The sequence below is a fragment of the Crinia signifera genome, chromosome 4 (assembly GCF_055691185.1).
Source record: "Crinia signifera chromosome 4, ASM5569118v1, whole genome shotgun sequence".
NCBI classification, from domain to species: domain Eukaryota; kingdom Metazoa; phylum Chordata; class Amphibia; order Anura; family Myobatrachidae; genus Crinia; species Crinia signifera.
Window position 1 is genome coordinate 231519630 of NC_139220.1, and position 22264 is coordinate 231541893.

Genomic DNA, 22264 nt, shown 5'->3' on the forward strand with positions numbered 1-22264 from the left:
TTATTGTAAACACCCTGTGCAGTTCATAGTGACCAAAAGTATTCCTTATTGAACACCATGATTTCTGTTCACTAGTATGATGGTGGCTACAGGTATAAGAAAGACAAGTTCTATACCGCTTCAGGATAGTTTGACCAGTATGTTTTCAAAGATTTAGAATATTGTAAATGTCTTGTAGTATAAATAAGTCTGAGGCCGTTTATGTACTTGTTTCCATAGAGAGGTCTCTGAGCTGTGTAGAGCGATATCTAGGAACAGTAATCACTGCAGCTCCCCTAATGGCTGGTAATTAACACTATCTATAATATGTAAGAGGGTGAGATATCACAACCCGTTTTATTGGCCACGTATACTTGCGTATACTAGGAATTTGATTTGGATTGCTGTGCAACAGCCGTTTACGTAACAGTTAAACAGTGACAGTACAGATATACATACACATACAGGTAAACGCTCAATGTGCCCTGGAGATTGTAGACGCAAGGAACACCTACCCGCTGAGCTGCACAGCGCCTAGGCAGACAACAGCGGTGCCACTGGTCATTGCAACAGCCAGGTAGGTAACAGATAAGCAGGGACAGAACAGTTTTAGGTTGCTATGCAGTGTGCGAGACAGGGGAAACACAGGGGTACATATGGCTGAGTGGCACAGTTCCTATGTGGTTCCATAGAATTACATTTACTTTTACTGTTAAAAATTTCTCAGTGCATGTTTCATATATATTGCCAAAACCTTTATACCACACAGTTGTTCATGGATAGTTATATTTTATTTTTATCTTTCTAGTTAAACTAAATACATTGTAAATAACTGTTGAGAAATATAGTGATGGAAAAATATGCTCATGCTTTTAAAGTAATAAATGATAGATTATGTAAAATCTTAGCCATGATGATTCCTCTTATTGTACCAGTTTATTTACTAGATATTGCTTATATTTGCCAAATTTGTTGTGAAATACACAAATGCTATGGTTTCTATATAATTATGTGGGATGACTTTTCACATTAATGTAAACATCCAATGAGCAACAAGTAATACAATGTGTTTCTGATTAATATGCAATAAAATAAATAAAATGTGGGAAAAAAGGCTACTGTTTCTCATAAATGAATTTTAGTATAGCTGTAAATCTTTTATATAGTATGAATTATAGTTCTAAATTAAAGCAGAAATGTGCACGTCGGGTTTTACTTGGATCTCAAAAACGCATCTTATTGGCTAACGGCTCTCCGGACTTGCGAGAAGAGCCGAATAAATCCGACCCTGCACAATTGTAAAATAAAGACCATTCCAATAAAAAAAATATTTTTTTACAATAAATGCCAATAAGGCATGTAATGATCTTAAAATCTATTTTGTTTACTATATGCAATTGTGTACTTGTGAGTTTGTATAAAAAGTCACCTTTGTATTTTAGGTTCTAGCAAAATCCAAAGGGATGGACTGGAAGAATCTGATAAAGCTTGGCGATCTGCAGAGCAGGCTGAGTGTTAGCTTAGAAGATATGCTGGAGGTAGTTGAGGAGGTTTTGCATCCTGAACCATACACACGAGAAGAAATTTGTGAGTCTTTGGGAATTAGCTTAGAGGAGCTTCGTGCCTCGATCTTGAGCCAAAACACACAGGATGGTAAGTCATAGATAAACAAAATTATACTAGAGTAAATACTGAGATGGACTAGAGTGTTCTTTATTGGCCTTGGCTAAAAATATTAAAAACAATTGCACATGTTTATGTAATTGCTGTTTTTAAAAAGTATTAATATACCCAAAATATAACTTTTGTTCAGTATTATCCTACAAGCAGATTCATAAAGTAAGTACATAGTTTCTTCCCTCCTCAGAAAGGTGTGCACATACATCTCAACTCATTCTACTACTAGCTCTAACCGCTATATACTTCTCAAATTTAAAATAGCCATTATTTTATGGTAGTTGCTGGATCCCCTTTTGCCGGAAGGAACTTTCCCATCATGCACTGGTTCCACTTCTTGAAGGAGGACTGGTAACCTGTGGAAAGCAAAGCGAGCCACTGTGCCCAAGCCTGGTTGTCACGCCTATGGTCAGATCCTGGCTGGAAGTAACAACAGGCGTTAGGGGCTGGCTGGTACTGGAACTGAGGAGCCTTGTTGAGGGTACTGTGCATGCCAGAAACCCTCGGACAGTAGGGTAAAAAGACCACAGGATAAAAAGATAGTCTTTATTGACCACAGAAGGCAATATCAGAAACTGAAGACTTTTAATAATTATCTATACCCAATTAGCATGTGGATTTAATGATACTACTTACAGTGTTTCACACTTTAAATTACTGTGCGCCTATACAGCAGAACAAATGTCTGATGAATTTGTCTGACCATAGAGTCTGTTATATAATATGAAGCCTGCTACATGGGGATTGTATGGGAGGCGTTCTGTGCGTGTGCACAAGTAAGGTGCAGCTACATAAACGCATGTATGGCAGAGGATGAGCCTGTCCGTGTGAAATGAGTGTAAGGAGTAGGGCAGTAGCGACACTAGATAGCAGCGTATGGCCGCCCCGCTAGTGTGCGATAGTCTGCTTATATGCAGGGGTGCAGATGAGTAGTGTTCATTCTAGCACCCTGCTCCTTGTAAAACCCTTGTAGTTCCTCCTTTCTGCCTGGGGTGTTGCTGTCTGCTGTGGTACTTCAACAGTATGGCGGGTATCTCAATGTTGAAATACAAACCAGATTGTGTAGAAACACCACAGCAGAGAGTGACACCCTAGGCAGAAAGGAGGAACTGCAAGGATTTTTCAAGGAGCAGGGTTCTAGAATGAAGACTAGATGAGTGCTGCTTGAAAGAGTATCCTATAGTAACAGGCAACAGTTTTACCAGGGTCTTACCCAGATGCAGGTCCGTGCACAGACCGGCGGGTAATACACTCAGGATGAGGTCAGTAGCACTGGCAACTGGCATTACTTACCCAGCATAGAAATAGGGAGGAGTGGAAGCAGATTGGCTGGTAATTTAGCCAGACTGGGGAACTCAGAGGGTAGGCTGGAAACAGACATGTGACAGGGAAAGACATGGCTGCTTCCATGTTTGGGAAAGGTGGAAAGCCTGTTTGTTTGGCACATGGTCTGAGGCACATGGTCTGAGGCATCTGGATGGTAAATATGCCTGCTGTTATACCCGGATCGTGACACTGGTGAGCAAAGCGAGCCAACATGGGTACAATGCAGCTGAAATATGGCATTTATGGCATGGCATATGTCATATCATGCCGCCTCAGTTGCTGAAGTGAACAAGAGAGGAGAGGAACCTGCGGAAGAACAGAGATAGATACTGCAAGTGTATAAAGGAAACTTAATGTAGGCATTATGTGTAAGCGACACTACAGTATGGCATAGATGTATAAGGAATACTACTGTATAATGTAACTTGAATAAAGGGCACTGCTGTTTGTCATACCATGAATAAGGGGCACTACTTTATGGTGTATTATGAGTCAGAGTCACTACATGTGGTGTAATGTGAATGTGGTTGTGCTACTGTGTGGCATAATTAGAATTAAGGGTCCTATTGTGAGGCCAGTGACCATTTATGAGTATGGAAGGTAGAGCACAAATTTAGTAGATTGCAAGGGGTGTTGAAAACCCTGGCCCTGGCACGGGTTCCTCTTTTTGGGTTTAGATTTTGGCAGGGGAAATTAGTTCCACCACATCTCCAGTACCACTTTAAGCCCTGTTCCTTGACTATAAAATCTGAAAATGTTGTATATTTTTCATAAAAATGTTTGAAAGCTATAAAACATTATGCTTTTCACAGAGAATGGGGTCATTTTTTTTACCGTCTCAATCTTGTGAAGTTTCGACGTGTTGTAAACATAATGATGATCGCTAACCTCCATGTACTGTTAGGCATACATAGTTCATCAAGTGTTCCACGGGCCCATATCATGTATGTATGTATGTATGTGTGTACATATGTATGTATAATAATAAATGTGCAGTATGTTTTCTCTTATGTGTATCGGAATATGGTAACTATCAGCTCTGGGACATGCAATGTGCACGGTAATCTTCTGAGGGTGACCATATTTACTAATGTAGCACACCCTGTTCAGTACACAATTGAGAGCTAAATGTAAAAGAATCATTAGAACGTGCTAGGCTCTGTCCTAATTTCCTTGTGTACCCTAGGGTATTGCTGCCCTCAGCTCTAGATTATCCTTTAAAATATTTCTGCAAGATTGGGAATCACCAACGTTAAACCTTCTTGTACTTTAGCACAGAGATTTTCTTTCTTTTAATCAAGGCCAGCCACTTAATTTTGGATATCTTGAGCATGCTGTTTTGTAAAGATTACAAAAGATTTTCTGATCTTCTGGTTGCTGTTAAAAAACCATTCTCTTTGCCAATATATAACGTGCCGAGCTGAAAGAACCATAAAGTTTTTTAAGGTAATCTGGCCAGCACAGAATTGTTTTACCAAAGGGTGGTCTAGGAATCAGTCACAGTTATTGGCAGAGCTTTCACAATGAAATTGAAAACAGACGTGTTTGTGCTTCATTCTTTGGGTTACTACTGTTCAATGGTGATTTACAAGAGTGTGTGAGCTATGGAAATCTCTCACGCAAGTCTACATACATCTTTAAATGGATGCACATTTCCAAATCAGCTTTTTTTTTTTTTTTTCTTGTTTCATATTATAATTGAAGGAATAGTTAAGAAGAACGGAGCCTTTAAACTAAAGTCAAAATATTGTTTTTTTTTCTTTGTAGCCTCTCATATGGCATATCATGGGATGTATGTGTACCATAGACCAGCCACCCCTGCCATAGAAGGAGCTGCTGAAATGTCTAGCACGTCCTGTCAGGCCGTTATAGCTGGCAGTGCATGTTGGGAGCTGTGAAGTTGTATCCTATAGCATCAGATGGTGCAATTAAGGCGTAACCAACCTGCAGAGCTCCTGCTTTTGATAAACGAAGAGTGATAGAATATGGTAGTGATTTGCTTTTCCAGCAAGAAGAGTGCAAAGCGCTGAATCACTGATTATTGCGAATGTGGTTAACTCATTTCTGATTAGTAATGGACTTGTTGCACTTTGTCCAACTATTACTATATTTCTGCAAACCCATGATTTCACACAAGGCATTTACAGTATGATGTACAGTGTAGGCCCTTATTTAACTCTTATTTATGCCTATTGAGATGTAAGTTGTTACTGGACAACTTCTTTGTAAAAATAAAATGTATTATATGCCTTATAAACATAGCAAGAAAAAAAATAGTTTCATTGTGAGTAGAAGAGGAAATGCATATGACACCCATAGATTTATATTGCTCTGTACACACTGTTCATTTACGATTACATATTTGGGGTGAGATTTAATAGGATGAGAGATTCAGAAAGTGAGATATTTTGTAAGAAATCTCCAGTTTTTTTAAAGCGGCAATCATTTACACTGCAAAACCAGTCTGATTTTGTAGTATAAATGATTGCCGCTTTAAAAAAAACTGGAGATTTCTTACCAAATCTCTCACTTTCTGAATCTCTCATCCTATTAAATCTCACCCTTTATATCTCTTTACAGAGAATATTTCTTCATTCACATTAGTCCCTTCCCCAGTGGAGCCTTCATCTATATTCCCAGATTTGAAACAAATGAATTGCTGTCATAGCTGAAATTTTTTTCTGACTGGCACCCTCTGTTCTGCCATATATGTGATCATTCAGACCTGCGATGTCTGCAACATGGCATCAAGCAATGTCACCATGATGTCATACCACTACGTTATCTTCCTGCCATGGTACTGTGAACAGATTATGACAAAGCAAAATTAAGATGAATGAAATGGCTTTAGGAAAAGATAAAAGTGCTTTGCACTTGGCTGTTTGCTGAAGTTAGCAAAAAATATTGTGCCTGTAGATCCTCATTTATAGTAGTCAGATGCAAAGCATACAGATGTGTCCACAAACATCTATCCTCAGTGCCATACTAGTTGCATTATACGTAACACGTGAACTCTGTATGACTTAAACAATATGCTGCATTTCTATATTCAGTGTGTCGCTAAAAAACCTCCGGTGCTACCGAGTCTCGTGTTTAACGGGAAAGGATGCTAGGTGTACATCGATATGTCTATAATTGGCAGCTCTCCCTGTTGTCAGGGAGACTCACAGAAATAGTGGCAATCTCCCTGAATATTCTAGCAATCTCCCTGTTTGCACCTTACCCCCATTATGTAGATATATACATTCAAATGTGTGCCAATAGTACCATTTCCCTGCATTTGTTTTAAGTCACAATGATCCCTTTGGCTACTTGTGTTTATATAGCACAGTTGTAAAACACAGTACGCAAGCAAGCCCTAAACAGAATTAGCTTTTTTTCTCAGATGTAGTAGTACATGTTTGAGCTTATGGTTATTACTTTCCCAATCTCACGGAAATAGGCAAGTATGAAAGGTAAATGTGCCTTTAAGTCCAATAGGCAAATACATATATAACTGTAGATTAAGATCCCCATAAATTCATTATGACAAGGGAAGAACATACAGTAGATTTTATTTATTTTACAAATAATGCAAAGTTGCACAATACATGCTACGCTATAATTTTCACAGGACTGACACTTGGAGCAGGCCATATCTGCCACTTAATTTTAGATGAGCGCATACTTACTGTAATTACTTTTTCTATCTCCTCTGCGGGAGAAGCCCAGATAGGAGACGGACTGTCAGATGCACTTTAGGAGAGCGGGGCTGGAGCCTGATGACATGAAGCCCCAGCCCCAGTGCAGTAAATGCTGTGAATTATGGGTCTACGAGTGGTGAGCGAAGAGCTGCAATTCACGGTATTTGACTGGCAGAGAGAAGGGTGTGTGGGGGGGGGGGGGGGGGCATGTTGGACGCTTGTCCAGCTATTAGGTGGACCTGATTTTCAGGGGCCTCCCAGCCATTCTGAGTGAAAAGGCAAGTATAAACAAGCACTATTATATACATACTGTACAAATTATTTAAGCACTTGGGATTGGTGTTTGTGTATTCCAATTTAATGAAAATACGTGAGAGATTTCTGTCAGCACTCCAGTGCCAGCATGTTCCAAGCAATGTTGTTTGTCAGTGATGAAGTAATTTAGAGGTGACCTGAAGAGAGCTTTGACACTCTGCTTCTGTCGGACCCCTTCAGCATTTTGTGTTATCATGTGTTCCTTCTGAGTATAGTTACATAGTGGGAATCAGACCGATTTTCAGCAGACATGTTGATAAATTGATGCTGTTGATGGAAAGATACAGTCTATTCATAATGCTTCGAGTAAAGTAACAGAATGATATAGCTTCCATAACCAGATAAAATATTATTGGATGTCATTTTTTATGCCTATGGTGCATTTTATTAAGTATAGTATAAATGTCAGTCTTTGTGAAAGTCCATCAGTGTAATTTAAATAATAGTCTGTTTAAGAAGAAAAAAAGTTACTTGATTTCCTTTTATCCTTTTTTTCCACTGATACCGCAGATGTGATAGAAGCTCAGCTGCAGGAATAACCAGAAACATGTGCAATCCTGACTCTCTGTATGTATGTGTGTCTACAGCTTTCTGCCTGTAATTTTTGTTAAAGGCATTTCAGCATAATTGACTGCTGCAGCTATTTCCTTTTACCCTCTTTTTTTGTGTGTGCTTTACAGCCAGAACATAGAACCCTAGATATCCCTGTGAAACAGCCTGCCTGGTTCAGTCCTTTTGACACCATTGCAGCGTGCCAAGAGGGTTTGGTTAAAAAAAAACAACCTATGGAAATCCCTTGTTCTGTTGGAATGTAAGGAGGGCACCACTTTCACATTTTGGGGGTGATTCATTACAGGTTGGACAGGGCTGAATTCATATATGCACATGTGCAGCCTCCCCTGTGCGAACGCCTTCTGGCGACTCGATCAAGCAGCCCATTTTGCTTCAAATGCCTCCTTATTGTGCATCTTGACAACCACACCACTTTTTTTCAGAGAGTCCTGTATTTCAGCTGAAGTTATTTGTGGATTTTTCTTTGCATCCCGAACAATTTTCCTGGCCGTTGTGGCTGAAATTTTTGTTGGTCTACCTGAACGTGACTTGGTTTCCACAGAATCCCGCGTTTTTCACTTCTTGAGTTTGAACACTGATTCTGATTGGCATTCTCAGTTATCTTTTTATATCCCTTTCTTGTGTTACACAGTTCAATTACATTTTCCTGCAGATCCTTTGACAATTCTTTTGCTTTCCCCATGACTCAGAATCCAGACATGTCAGTGCAGCACTGGATAAAAGATACAGGAAAAAAAGGGGGGTTGCTCACTGCGCTGGATTGGAAAGGAAAAGCCGCTCAATCTGGTTAAAATACGTATACAACCTACCTCTGGTGTCTACCTCTGGTGTCAGCACCGAGTGTTGCGGGTTGGGAGATCAGCGTGCTGCGGTGTCTCTTAGACCTTAGTGTTCCGTTAGCCGGAGAGAGAAGAGACCGTATTACCGCACACAGAGCACAGACAGCAGCCCTCCAGCCCTGAGCAGACTCTGTGCATCCATCACACCCGGCCTTGTATGGAGAGGAGCTGACATCTACACCAGACAAGTTACAGAGAACTCGCAACCAGCAGCCACAATGCCAAAAACACCGCAGCACGCTGATTTCCCAACCCGCAACACTCGGTGCTGACACCAGAGGTAGGGACAGATAGTAAGCACGCTCCACGGACATCCACATCGGCTCAAAGGAGCTGTAAGCATTCATACTAACCCGTTTTTATTTCAGGTGTTTTTATCACTTATTTCCCTATTCTTATTTTCCTTTCCTTAATCCTCTATTAGCGCTCATCCCCCAATTTTGTATACTGGATAAAAGATGCAAGGGTCTTTCAGGAGACCAAAAACTCACTGACCTTGTATACACTCACACTGATTACAAGCAAACAGATCACAGGTGAGGATGGGTACCTTTAGTAGGCATTCAAACCCGTTTGTGTCAACTTGTGTGCATGTTATCAAGCTAAAATCTCCATGGTAAAATATACATTTTTGATCAGGGTCATTTGGGTAGTTTCTGTTGTCATTATGATTTAACACAAAAAAAGTAAACACAGTTGTTTGACAAAAAATGTTTTCACCCAACAACTAACCGTGAGTGAAAGAGTTATCATTCATATTCTATGACAAATGGCCAGAAAATCACAAATTCTGCTAGGGTATGTAAACTTATGAGCACAACTGTATCTATAGATAATTCGTTCAATTCTAATGTCTGGGTGCTTCACGAAAATACATTCTTTACTTTCAACAATGACTGTTAGCCAAGTCCAAATACAACATGGAAAAGGGGTTCTCATAAAATGTTTGAAGCAGCAACATGTGTATTTTCAACAAAGATAGCTTTAAGAGGAAAACCTCTCAGTTAACATGAGAATACATTTTAAATTGTCCAAATAAACTTTTGACCCATTTTGCGAGATGGTATTGATTGTTTTTTTTTTCAGAATTTTTAATGGAGAGCCAGATATTTTCTTCAACCAAATATTCAGACTAGCTTTATGGTGTCTGTCTGCGGTTTATTTATATTGTTCCTGAACTTCTCTCAGAGTCTCAATTAGTCTCTCTTCTCTTTCCTCCAAAGAATTGATTCTAACATTTATGGCTGGAATTGGTGTGGTAACTGGGAAATTTGGAATTAACAATAGTTGGAATGCTAAGTTGGCAGAAAAACTGATTTTAGAAATTCAGCTTTGTTCATAGCTGTAAACAAATACAGTAATGGGTAAATGTTCCATCCAGTCTTTTTCAAGGCAATTGGGGAAACGGTAAATTTGGTGGGAGAGTTTGAACAGTTATTTCTGTTTGCCCATATGACCGAGGACATTTCACAAATCTCTTCATGTCTTAAGTCATCAGAGCTGACCCTTGAGGAGTACTTAACTTTCTTGGTTGCATGTGATGCTTCCAGAGCCATGAGTATGTTGGATGGCTTGGTCGAATCAAATACTATGTGCGCTGCCCACCGCTCTCCAGGGGCCCCAGAGTGTGCTGCCTCTGGACCAGACAGTGACGCAGCGGCCTCCCACTGCCTGAATTGTGCCTCAGAATACTGTGTGGTCGACACTGAAACATGCTCTAGAGCGATTGCATGTGTGTGCGGGGAGTGTCTGTCTGTAGGGCTGTTACATAACCTAGGGATGGGGGGTATCTAGAACATGTTTGCTTGTGAAGGATGAATATAAAATAAAGTATGCGAGATGAGAGGTAAAATAATGACATAAAAAAATACATTGGTCACAGGGTGGTGTGGGAGGTGCAAAGGTGGTTAATCTACTGCAACCAGAGTTCCCATTGAACTCTGTATTTTTGCTAGAACTCGGTTGTCCTTTGATAGAACGTGGTTTTTATCTGACATACTGTAGGTGATATTTGATGGTTGGCAGGACTGAATACTAGTATAAATGATAGAATGCTTAAAGTGCCAGTCCAAAATAATACGTTTGCACGGACAAATGATACAGCAAAAAAAGGACACAGCTTGGCTATATGCGAGATGCAGCAGGGCCACAAAATAAACACACACATACTGTAGGATGCAGTACCCAAGTCTTTCCTTTACCTATTAGCAATGTATACATATGTGTCCACATACATCTAACCTCCCTTTGCATTTAAAAGGCCCCTATGGTGCAACTCTGTAGAGCCAGGCATCTTTTTTTGTGACTTTTTTTTTTAAATTAAAATGCTTATTTGCAAAATGTAGCAAATAAGACACACAAGCCGATGTATTCTATCCAGATAGGCAACTACAAATTGATCTTTCAAGTCTTAAAGCGCGATTGATAAAATGCCGGGGAAGTTGCAGAGCATTAACCAGACTGTAACTAATTTTGGGGGAAATCTGTGAATGTAGTGAAATCCCTGGGGAAGATGACACCTACAGATGTGTCGTACATCTGGCCTTCTTTTGCGTTCGACCGCTCTTCTAGTAGCTCCATGATACGGAGCAGGCTGTTTTGCGACTTTCTCTATTATACAGATACAGTTGGAGTCACACACCCAACATTGGCATGTTGCATAGCATTTTATTAGGCAGAAGCTGGTAGTGTCATATTCAAATAAAGGCCAGTACTGCAGTTCCCACATTATGTAGAATGCGACTTGGAGGTAGAGTTATTTGTGTACACGTCTGTAGTCAGCGAGTTTGTGATGTAGGGTTGATTGTTGAGTTATCAACAGTGATAGAGATTGTAACTACTATTGGTTGGTGATAATTATAATTAGTTCTGCTTTTAAAATATTAAGTTTGAGGTGGCGACTTGAAGATGAAGTGGCAGAAAGCATTCAGTGCATGTAACCAATGCAGATGGTTACAAATCTGGGGAGGATACTGAATTCCGAAAAGATTACATTGCCAAGATGTGGTATAGAATAAGAAAAGCAGAGGCTGAGCTTTGTAGTGCTGCAAGATCTAAGTATTCGTGGAATGTGATGGGTAGCTGGAGCCTCTTCATTTTAGAGCTATTTCTATAAGTCGGGTGTGAAACAGCACCTCAGGAAAGGTGAGAATAGAAATCAGTGAGAGCAGTTGTTGCAGAGAGCTGGAAAATACTGTTGATTTTTCTGCGATTTGGAGGAGTCTCGGAAGACTTCAATGACGTTGAGTTTAAAGTAATGTAGGAGAGCATACAGGCGATATGGTTGAATGGAGTTTTAGTGAATTCAGAAACTCAGTATAGTCTGGTGAATACAAGAACAAGGCAGTGGCCTTCCTGATGAGTAGAAGAGTCAGTCCATTGAGAGAGGCCAAGAGAGAATTGTATTGAGGCATAAGATTATGGCTTGTCAATTGGGATATTGAATTCACCCATAATGATTGTGGAGATGTCAGAGGATAAGACCAGAGGAAACCAGGGAAAAAAAAGTTCCAGAAATTGTTGGAGTTGCCCAGGTGGGCGATACATAGGCCAGTATTCAATGCTGCGGGTGAGCTGTAACCGCGAGCAGGGTCAATATTCAACTGAGCCCCTGCATACGCTGATTCCCTCTATATAATGTGTAAGGCACTGCATTCTAGTTACTTGAAGGGTAATGGGAGGCAATTGACACTGGCCAGAGATTTGCTGGATTTGTATTCCATTGTTAATCCATTGAATGTGAATGGGGCATGTTGGTGGGGCCAGCATTTGGCTATAAGTCACTAGCTAGCAGAAACAGATGGAGAAAGAATAAGAAGTATAGTTAGTTGTGGGAGGTGTGTGAAAATTGTTTATGGTGCCCGGTTGAGGATTTTACAGTCAGTGTATATAGGATTGCTCAGGCTATAATGTACACAGAGGGAGACCGAATATAATCGCCAGCCGCTGGAAGGGGGCGCGCTCGCACACGATGCTTGTGCACCCCGTTCCGACTGAGCTCTCCACCGCCTTCCCTTGAACTGACAAATACTTCTGGACAAATAATATAGTGCATACATGCTGACCAATATTGTTAATGATATTATTCAGCAGCTAAATCTAGGAGCATGCTGTTGCTAATGATATAACCAAATTTGATGTTCAAGTGGGGTCGTTTATGACCCACGGGAGCTCGCTTTGTTAACAATACAGATCAGTGATGGCTAACCTTGACACTCCAGCTGTTGTTGAACTACACATCCCAGCATGCCCTGCATCAGTTTCAGCATGGCCAAATAGTAAAACTGTAGCAGGGCATGGTGAGATGTGTAGTTCAACAAAAGCTGGAGTGTCAAGGTTAGCCATCACTGATATAGATGCATACACACTAGACCAGTGGTTCTCAAACTTGGTCCGCAGGACCCCACACAGTTCACGGGTTCCAGGTCACCCGACAGGTGCACTCATTACTCATTGACTCATTTTTAAAAGATCCACAGGTAGAGCTAATTATTTCACTTTATTCTGTGAGGAGACATGTAAAGCATGCTCTATGTGGAGCTCTGAGGAGTGACTTTGAGAACAGTGCACTAGAAGTTATGCACAATAATATCATTAGAAAATCACATAGTGTATCACACATTATATGTGTATGTATATATATATATATATATATATATATATATATATATATATATATATAGTTAACCTTGTTCTAGACTCAAGCATAAAACATTTTTTAGTTTATTTTCGACTAATTGTCTTTTTATGCTTCTCAGCCTTTTCAATTTTGCTTTTATAAAATCAATTGTATTTTCTGATATTACTGCACTTTTTTTTATATGCTATCCATTGTCTTGCCCTCTAGTTTCTACCTTCAAGCTGTACCAGCGAGCTAAGCATGTGTACAGCGAGGCCTCGAGAGTCCTCGGCTTTAAGAAGGTTTGTGATGAGGCACCTGCCAATGCCGTCCAGCTGCTGGGAGACCTCATGAACCAGAGCCATGTGAGCTGCAGAGACATGTACGAGTGCAGCTGCTCTGAGCTGGATCAGCTGGTGGACATCTGTCTGTAAGTTTTGACAACTACAGCAACAAAAAAAAAATATCTTTTGGCTTTCTGTTTGATTAGATGATGAATACATGACATCAGTTACTAAAATATCAGCCCCTTTGGCACCATGGTTAGAAAGTGACTAATTTTTTCTTTTTGCCTCTGCTCTGAAAGCGAATGGTTAAATGGTAGAAAATTATATTCTTGAGGTTAACCACAAAGTGAGTCTTTCTCAAACACATGTTCTTCAAAATCTGGATTTTTCTATTTGACGCATATACAAATTTCGCCATAAATCTATTAGCATGGATTTATTACAGGTGTTGGATATTATTGCTTAGAAAAAATAATACATGAGAACAGAAAACTCAAAAAATTAAGTTACAGGTTTTAAGACCTGAATTCCCAATTTATTTTAATGCGAGTATCCCCATACAAAGCAAGACTTCTATGGAGAGGCGTGTACTGCAGTTGGAAAGCATTTATGTAGTAGCAGATATTTAAAGCGGCAATGCCATCTCTTTGGGACATGTCAATAATGTGCTCCTTCTCTTAGGAGCTGCCACAGAAAAACGTGGCTACATGTAGCAGTTTCTATGGTCTTGTAATGGCCCTGGCTATAATTGGTCCTTTCCCTCCCATCCCACTGCCAAAATTGATTTAGCAATTCATTATTTCTGTGAAAGGAATAGTATAGGTTATTATAACATAGGTAGTAGCGTATATGAGTTATGGTAACCCACTATGTTAGCTGATTATAGATGCCTCCTACCGCTGTGCCATGGATGTTGCACTATAATACCGTGGTTTACAGAATGACTAGGTGTGACCAAGTAACCAGTCCAGACAATTAACATTCAGCTGGTGACCTGTGAAGCTTTGGAAATCATTTATTTAGCAACAGACAAAACCACAAAAGGGAAGCCACATAGAATTGATACTAAAATAGTGTATATAATACCTGTGCAATCAGAGAATGCAATGTAGCTGTATAGAAGATATTTTGTTATGGATCCAAAATGCTGCATTGGATGTGAATAAAACAAATTCCTTATACAGTACTTATATACTTGGAATAAATATAGTGTAAAATTCCTTGGTGCAATAATGGAGTTATAGGGCTAATCAGCACTTTCTACCTTGATAATCTCATTCACATAACCTCAGGGCCTGAATAAAGGTTCAAGGTGCCCTAGGCTAATACACATGTAGCTCCCCTTGTAATAAACACACATGTATGGGCGCTCAGGGACTCACCATCTTTAGGCTGCCCAGCTGAGACTGTAGCACAATGTACATAAAGTAATGGTTCCATTAGTAAGTTACATTGGCTCAGCCATCTGGCAGTCACTTTATGAACAATACATGGGAATTTAACTCCTCAGCTGTCACCTGCAAGACACCCCACCCCCAGACCTGGTGCACTAGGCTGCACCCTAAAAACTTATTGGTTAATCAGGCACAGCATCACGCACAAACTATCTCCTACTGTGCCCTCTGGAATGACAGATCTGTTTATAACAAATGAAAAAGAAATAAAACCAATGAACTGTTTAATAGTTAATTACCCAAAGGTGAGCAGACACAAAGGGCACTTGTGCAGAAAAGTGTACTCATTATAATAATTTAGTTAAAAGTGGTTATTGGATACAGATTGGTTAAGACAAAACTGCTCAGCAAATTTTTCTAATGCACTTTAGTTTGTTATCTCATAAACAAGGCCATGGACAACTGAAATATACTCCACCCTACAGTAGTTTAATTTTGAGATTAGAAACACATTGCAGTAACCTTGGGCTAGAGACAGAAATATGTTCAGATTATTGTGTTCCTAGAATTTCTATCTCCTCAAAGCAGAATCCTTTTGTCACAGCTCCAGGATACTTGATGAGGTACAGTTATGATGGTGCCTACCCAGGCTACTTGTCCAACCTTAAACCATGGATTATATTTTCCAAGTTATATGCTGAGGAAATTAGGTTAATGTTAGAATGCATTTTAAACTGAACTTTGCTGTTGAAGAACCTAGGTGCGACTAGTAAACTGAAGTACCAGTGTCCTTATGGAACATGGAGTTTATACATGGGAGGAGTAGCGAAACTGCACACCCCTATTCCTAACAGCATGAGTGAAGCTACCATGCTGAGACATAAGGTTCCTCATAGAAAGAAGAAGAATTGCAGGTGCACACCCATACCTGTAATCATAATGATTATAATAAACTCTGCAATTTAACAAAGCGCAAAATGAAGGTGCTTTAGCATACCTTCTGGGCAAAACAATATATGGCTTGAGTCCAGAGTACGGGGCCCACCAGGCCAACACAGGACACCCTCCCCAAGGCATCACACTAGTGAAAAGTAGCAATAAAAGTGTTGTGTTGCATTAATAAAAACAGCAGATATGCGTTGAGAGTGTTATGGTGGTGAAAGAAAATCATTAAGGTGTTGAGAAGTGTTATACAAGTTAAAAAAAAAAAAGTATTTGCTTAAAGTAACATGCATACAAATCCATATAATCTATGCATGAGCAATGCGCAATAAGAACACCTTTCTGCTTTATTCTGAATTCATGGAAAGCCAATCAGGAGCAGCTAGCTACTGTTTATTATATTCCTATTCACATGTGTGTATTTGCACCATGTGCAAATCTTTAATCTATTAATTACAATGAACATTGTTAAATAATGGATATCAATTTGGGGCCTCCTCCCTCAAATGCAAGCAATTTCACACACACACTGCCCCCGTAGACACACAAAAGCTACCCTCATAGCTGCACGCATACACAAACTGCCTTACAGCCACAGATTCCACTTGGTGGCACAAACACAATGATAAAGACACACTTAAGGGGTTTACACATGGTGCGATTTTGCAGACCATTTTGACTACAGTATATAGTGAAAATTGTCTAGCAAGTTAGCCCAAATCGCACCATGTGTACACTGTGGGTGATAGCAATGCTTGTATTTGCAGCGTCGCTATTGTCTGGAAATGTAGTCAATTTTGGCTAAATCACACACAGTCAAACTCGCTTGTGCACTTAGCCAAAATTGGCTTAGTCAAACTCGCTTACTCTCATCTATCTCACCCGTGTACACCCTAATTGACACCAGTTACTGACACACATACTTACTGACACTCCCACTGTGTTGCCACTGCTTATTGAAACGTATACCCTTTATTGACACACACACACACCTCTACATTGACACCTCTTTCTGACACTTACACCCCTTACTAACACAGACACCTCTTCCAGAAGGAAGGCTCACACATACAGTATGCTTACACGATCTTGTTGTGTATCCTTATATAACGGTTGTATCCTCCAATTCAATGAATGGCTCTGAGTACACCAATATAATAACAGATTTATTGTAAAAAGTATTTCTATTAAAACAATATTCTTTACGGTGTCACATCAAGATGGAAAAATATAAGAGATAAGGGAGCAGGGCATGCTCACCATATGCAGGTCTAAAGTAATAGATGTGAAACACCTCCTGACAACAAAATTAAGTATAAAACCCCACTTCCTAACAGCCTGTCTGCTGAAATTTGGAGGCCACGCCCAACCTCCACCCTTCCTGACAAGCCCTTCATGTTTGGAGCAGGTGAAAGTTAGCAAGCTATCATGTGACAAAAAACTTTAATCTGGTACCCCAGCTGGAGCAGATGAAAGTTAGCGGGTGATACTGACCCCAACCCCCACATGGAGCTGAGAATTTTTGGGACAATGTAGACTATAAAGAGCAGGGTGATCACACACATGGAGATGAAAAACATCCCCCGTTACATTCCTGTGGTGTAAACTTACCACGCCCCCGATCTCTGTTGAACACATCCCTGCTTACTGATTCTACAGCACTAAATAGGTAATAATGCCCATTCCAAGCAAATCTTTATTATCCTACAAAATGGGACAGCTGGGACCATGGAAATTTCCTTTCTGTGCTGATTTTCCACCAGTGATCTCTTGCACGCTGTGAAATACACAAGTGCATATGCAAAACAAATCAAATTATTGACTCAGGTTGTGGTAATGGCTTTCTCTGCGGAACTGCTATGACAAACCTCCTATTAAAAAAATGACATAAGCATCTGTATAAGAATCAATCTTCACCACGCATATCAATTCAAATGATTATAACTTCCACAAGGGCCATAAGGTTGAACACCCTGAGGTTAGTGGGCGGCATCATGCTGACTTATGATTACACAGGGAGTGGCACTACAACAACATTATTGGGAATTTTATCAACATGGATAGGATAGTTTTGTTATTGTCCATCTGAAGCTTTGTTTACATAATGGAAAAAAGGGGGGGGGGGGGGGACGACGAATGAACCCATAATTCACTTATGCTGAGCCAGGAACATAATACACAAAAAACAGTCAAATAATTATATAAAGTGACAAGAATTTTTCTCATGGAAATGAAAGGGTAGAACTGCCTCAAACACCCCTCTGGTAAATTAAAAATGAATTGTTCTAAAAACTGGATGTCCAAAGCACTCAGGGGCCAACAGGAAGGGAATCCTACACCAGCAATAACCATCTTATGTACTAACCTCATTTCCATGAGAGATGTCTGCTAGAAAACTTCCCTGAAGATTTCTGTAGTTTAAAAAAAAAGCACAATGGGGGAAATTTACTAAGATGTAAATTCTACTTCACATGTGATGTTGCTATGGGCAACCAATCAGATCCTGTCTACTATCTTCTAGAACAGGCTTTCCCAACCACGGTCCTCAAGGCACACCAACAGCGCAGGTTTTAAGGTGCCCATACACGTTACAATTATTGTATCCAATATTGGATACAATATCGCATCTCATCGCATCTCAGTTTTGCGATGAGATGAGATCTAGTACAAAAAGTGTGTGCAGCACATACTTTTTGTACTAGATCTCATCGCATCTCATCTTATCGCAAAACCGAGTTGGTGTGCCTTGAGGACCGTGGTTGGGAAAGCCTGTTCTAGAGGGTGCTAAATAAATAAGTCGATTCTGATTGGTTGCCCATAGCAACATCACATGTGAAGTAGAATACACATCTATTTCCCCCAATGTGTTTTATGTGAGGAAACAGAATTGGCACTACCCAAGGTATGCTAACGTTAGACATGACCTGGCACATAAATGACCTTTAAATGCCTGGTTGTTGGAGGCTGTGTCTGGATCATACCGTATAGTAGATGACCCTATACCAATTGTGCCAGGGTAATATACCCAAAGAATTACAGTAGACTATGTTTCTATGTTCATTTATATTTAGGGAAATTTTTTGTGATGCAAAACAGTAAACATATTTTCCTTCTGTTAAATTAAATGAACTTGAAAAACCAAAACAATTTTGATTCAGTCAAAATAATGAGAGGAAAAATCTGAATGCTGTCCAAACTGCATCTTATTTCTAAATAACAAGAAGGTAGCACGCAGAATCTAACCAGAGTCCCCAGGATTACTGGAAGTTAGACCAGTGAGGAGGAACAGCTTTGTAAACAGTGCTGACCCAGAACACACAAACCTCATCTGTTATGGCCAGCCCTGTCTTCATGCCACAGTCCTACATTACAAAACAAAACTCTCAGGAATGCTTGATGTAAATACCATCGATGTTATAGGATAGCTTAATGGGCTGTGGATCTGCTGTATGAAAGAGACACAAATAGGAATCTCAGATCTAATACAGATATAGGTTTTCTGCTAAATGTGATTATTTGATCTCGCATATGCCTTCATCAATTTGATACATTCTACTATGGAAGTTAAAAAAAAAAGATATTCAGCTGTCTCAGGCGTATGATCGGTTTGTGTAATAAATCAGTTAAAAAGCGATAAGTACTAATGCAATGTATTCTGGCAACCAAGTACAAAATATAAAATCATTTTGGCAAGTTTAGAAGAATGTGCCTGGTATTCATGTGTGTAAAACACAGACATCATTACATGATTTGTGAGAGTGGTGTAACAGGAGTATACAACTGCAGCTTCTTAATACATTCTATAATGTTTCAATTCAGGAACAATTGTCACAGAAAGTTGCCTCCACCGCATACACTTTGTAAACTTCTGCTTACTAAGTACAAGTTACATGTTTTTACAGTGAATGAGACCAGCAAGTGTTTCCAGCATCAGTAGTAGAAAGCTGTCTGGAGAATGGCTACATGTGTTTACCATTGAATTTATCATTATTCCTGTGTTTATAATTGTCCAGGAGTTTTATTTATTCTAGTGTCTTTGCATACCAGTACATGTACATGTTACCAGGTTTATCTTTTCTAAGTAAGATATTATTCTTACAATTGTGTACAGTAGTTCTGGAACAAGAGCTCACAGGAGTTATATAGTATTTGTTCCGAAGTTCCAATTTGAAATGAGAGATGAGCGCTTGGGATTTACTCGGTTCTTATCGCCAAAATTAGCACAAGTTTGGAGTTTTCCGATTGGTTATCGGCTGGCACATGTTTTGGATAGCCAATAAGATACCGCTGTGACATCCGAGTAAAACTGAACCTGCACATCTCTATTTGAAATGTATACAGACATGCACTCCTAAACCTAAATACAGATGGAGCCCCACTCATTAAGGCTGGGGCTAGTGTTCGGAATCCCAGCCACCAGCCTCTGCCACCTTGCGCCCAGTTCCGACAAAGCCCCCCGGCGGTCCTCACTGACGGTCAGCGCCACACCCCCCCTCCCTGAAGCAGAGTCGGCCAGAGTTTCTACCACCGAGTGACTGGGACGTGCGTGTGAGATGAAGATGAATCATATTTGAAAAACAGCCGAGGATGCTGCATCTTAGCACTTTGTTTGCTTTTCAGATGAAGCAGTGGTGAGGTTTACAGTATACTTGTTAAGGTAACATGAAGGATATTGTATTTGTTTGAGGTAAATGGAAAGAGGTGCACCTATTAGATTTAATTAAGTGACTCTATATAAGACCAATAGACAAAGTATAAGGAACTATGCTTGCCACAGGTGAAATAGACAAACTGCAGTGGGAATGTGTAATTTGGGGGTGGTAATGTGGCAGAATTTAGATTAGCAGATGCTGAAATATATAGATATGACCAATTATTGTGTTATATATTATTAAATATATATTGTAGTCATCCCATTATGCTTTTAGTATAGTTTGGTGGTTATCTTTGTTTTATGAGTGTACCATGACAGCTTATATGTCTTTTGGGACTCCTCAAACGCAATACTTGTTATTTTAGAGGTCTGAATACGCCAGTGATTCACTTTGACATTTAAGACTCCCTGCGTCATGCAATACAGTGGATGTTCTAATTCAGGATTAGGCAACATGGGAATCTCCAGCTGTTGTTTGGCAACTACTGTTGATATGCTTTTCAATCTAGTGACGGCTTTTCCTAATGACTGCGCTGGGAGATGCAGAACAACAACAGAGCACCAACAGGTTGCATACAAAAGTTTTAACATTTTGAATCCTCTAAAACTCTAGTAGTCCATTCCATGTCTAATACCTCTCATGGAAAACTGCATTTCCTGGGATAATTCTGTGTTAAATTAGTATCCACATAAAAATGTATTTGTTCAATTAAATTTGTTTGCTTGTCAGGGTTTCACAAGAAAATAATGGTTGAAGCGGTGCACACTTTTTTTCTTTGTTTAAACGTAGCCTCACAATCTTTAGTCTCTTTTTTTTTTCCTCGTACAGTTTATATACTGTACATTTCTATTTTAAACTTATGTGGTGCCTTATTTCTTTCAACGACTTTGTTCTTGTTTATTACGATCTAGAATGAGGTCATAGGTTATATACAGTATAGGAAGCTCCATTACCGTGTCCTACAGTCACCAGCTGCAGTTCATCAATATATGGATTTCTCAACTAGGGCAAAAAAACTGTACTTGTGGGCAGTTTTTCCCTAATGCTAAATGGAGCATGAACACAATCTGCTTCACAAGAACAAAGCAGAGAAAAAAGTTTATCTCAATTATATCATTTTCATTTTAGGATACAGGTACTACGATTTATTTGCAGCTAAAACACAGTTGTTTCAGCTTTGCCCGGCACTTTTATTTTTTTACTTGCAAAGGGAGAGGTAAAATTCTAAAGTTATAATTATTTGATTGTAGGAAATCTGGAGCCATTGGATCACGCCTTACTGGAGCTGGATGGGGAGGTTGTACAGTTTCTATGGTCCCTGTTGAAAAGCTGAATGACTTCTTGTCAAATGTACAGGAGAAATATTACAAACCAGATGCCCGCAGAGCAGCAATACAGGAACAGAGCCTGTTTGCCACAAAGCCAGGAGACGGAGCCATGATAATTCTAGAAGAAAAGTAAATCCTCTTTGGCAAATCAGTAGAAATGTATATGTACATGTACACAGTAAACATGACCATAGTTACACATACATAATAAGCTATTATTTGCTGCTTTAACATAACATTGTTCTTAAATTTAAAGTCCGTATCATAAGGTAACATGTAAAATGATTACTAACATGTTATGATAACATAACTAATGAAATAAAAGAATGCAAATGGAATTAAAAAATTACTTTTCAAATGTTTATTATATTATTATGTAACAATAAGTAAAAATGGACTTCAGCATAAATTCTTTAAAGCATTACTAACGTCTGATCTTCAGTTAGGTCAGAATTGTCAGCATCAAGAACGTCTTGTATTGTCAAATCATCTTTCCGGAATAGCTTGCTGGAAAACGGCATCTTATGCTAAAGTAAAGAAAAACCACAAATGTATTAAGTAAATTGATGTACACAACATAATCATCCTGGAAAAGATGGAGGAACCAGACATGAGTAGAGCAATAAAACACGGTACATATCCAACAAT

The 22264-nt window shown here is 39.5% G+C and overlaps 2 protein-coding genes across 5 annotated transcripts in view; one reads left to right on the top strand and one right to left on the bottom strand.

The window, feature by feature from the left end:
* Positions 1 to 21978, top strand: part of GALK2 (galactokinase 2) — a 166561-nt gene extending 144583 nt beyond the window's left edge. Inside the window, exons 8-10 of the mRNA XM_083183955.1 lie at positions 1422 to 1632; positions 13239 to 13440; positions 21539 to 21978. Coding sequence (XP_083040081.1) covers positions 1422 to 1632; positions 13239 to 13440; positions 21539 to 21749 — 624 coding nt within the window. The 3' untranslated portion in view covers positions 21750 to 21978. The remainder of the gene's footprint in view (positions 1 to 1421; positions 1633 to 13238; positions 13441 to 21538) is intronic.
* Positions 21979 to 21985: 7 nt separating this feature from the next.
* The window catches only part of FAM227B (family with sequence similarity 227 member B), a 411735-nt gene continuing 411456 nt past the window's right edge, over positions 21986 to 22264 (bottom strand). For all 4 annotated transcript variants that reach the window (XM_083183953.1, XM_083183951.1, XM_083183952.1 and 1 more), the window contains one exon: positions 21986 to 22143. In XM_083183953.1, coding sequence (XP_083040079.1) covers positions 22030 to 22143 — 114 coding nt within the window. In that variant the 3' untranslated portion in view covers positions 21986 to 22029. The remainder of the gene's footprint in view (positions 22144 to 22264) is intronic.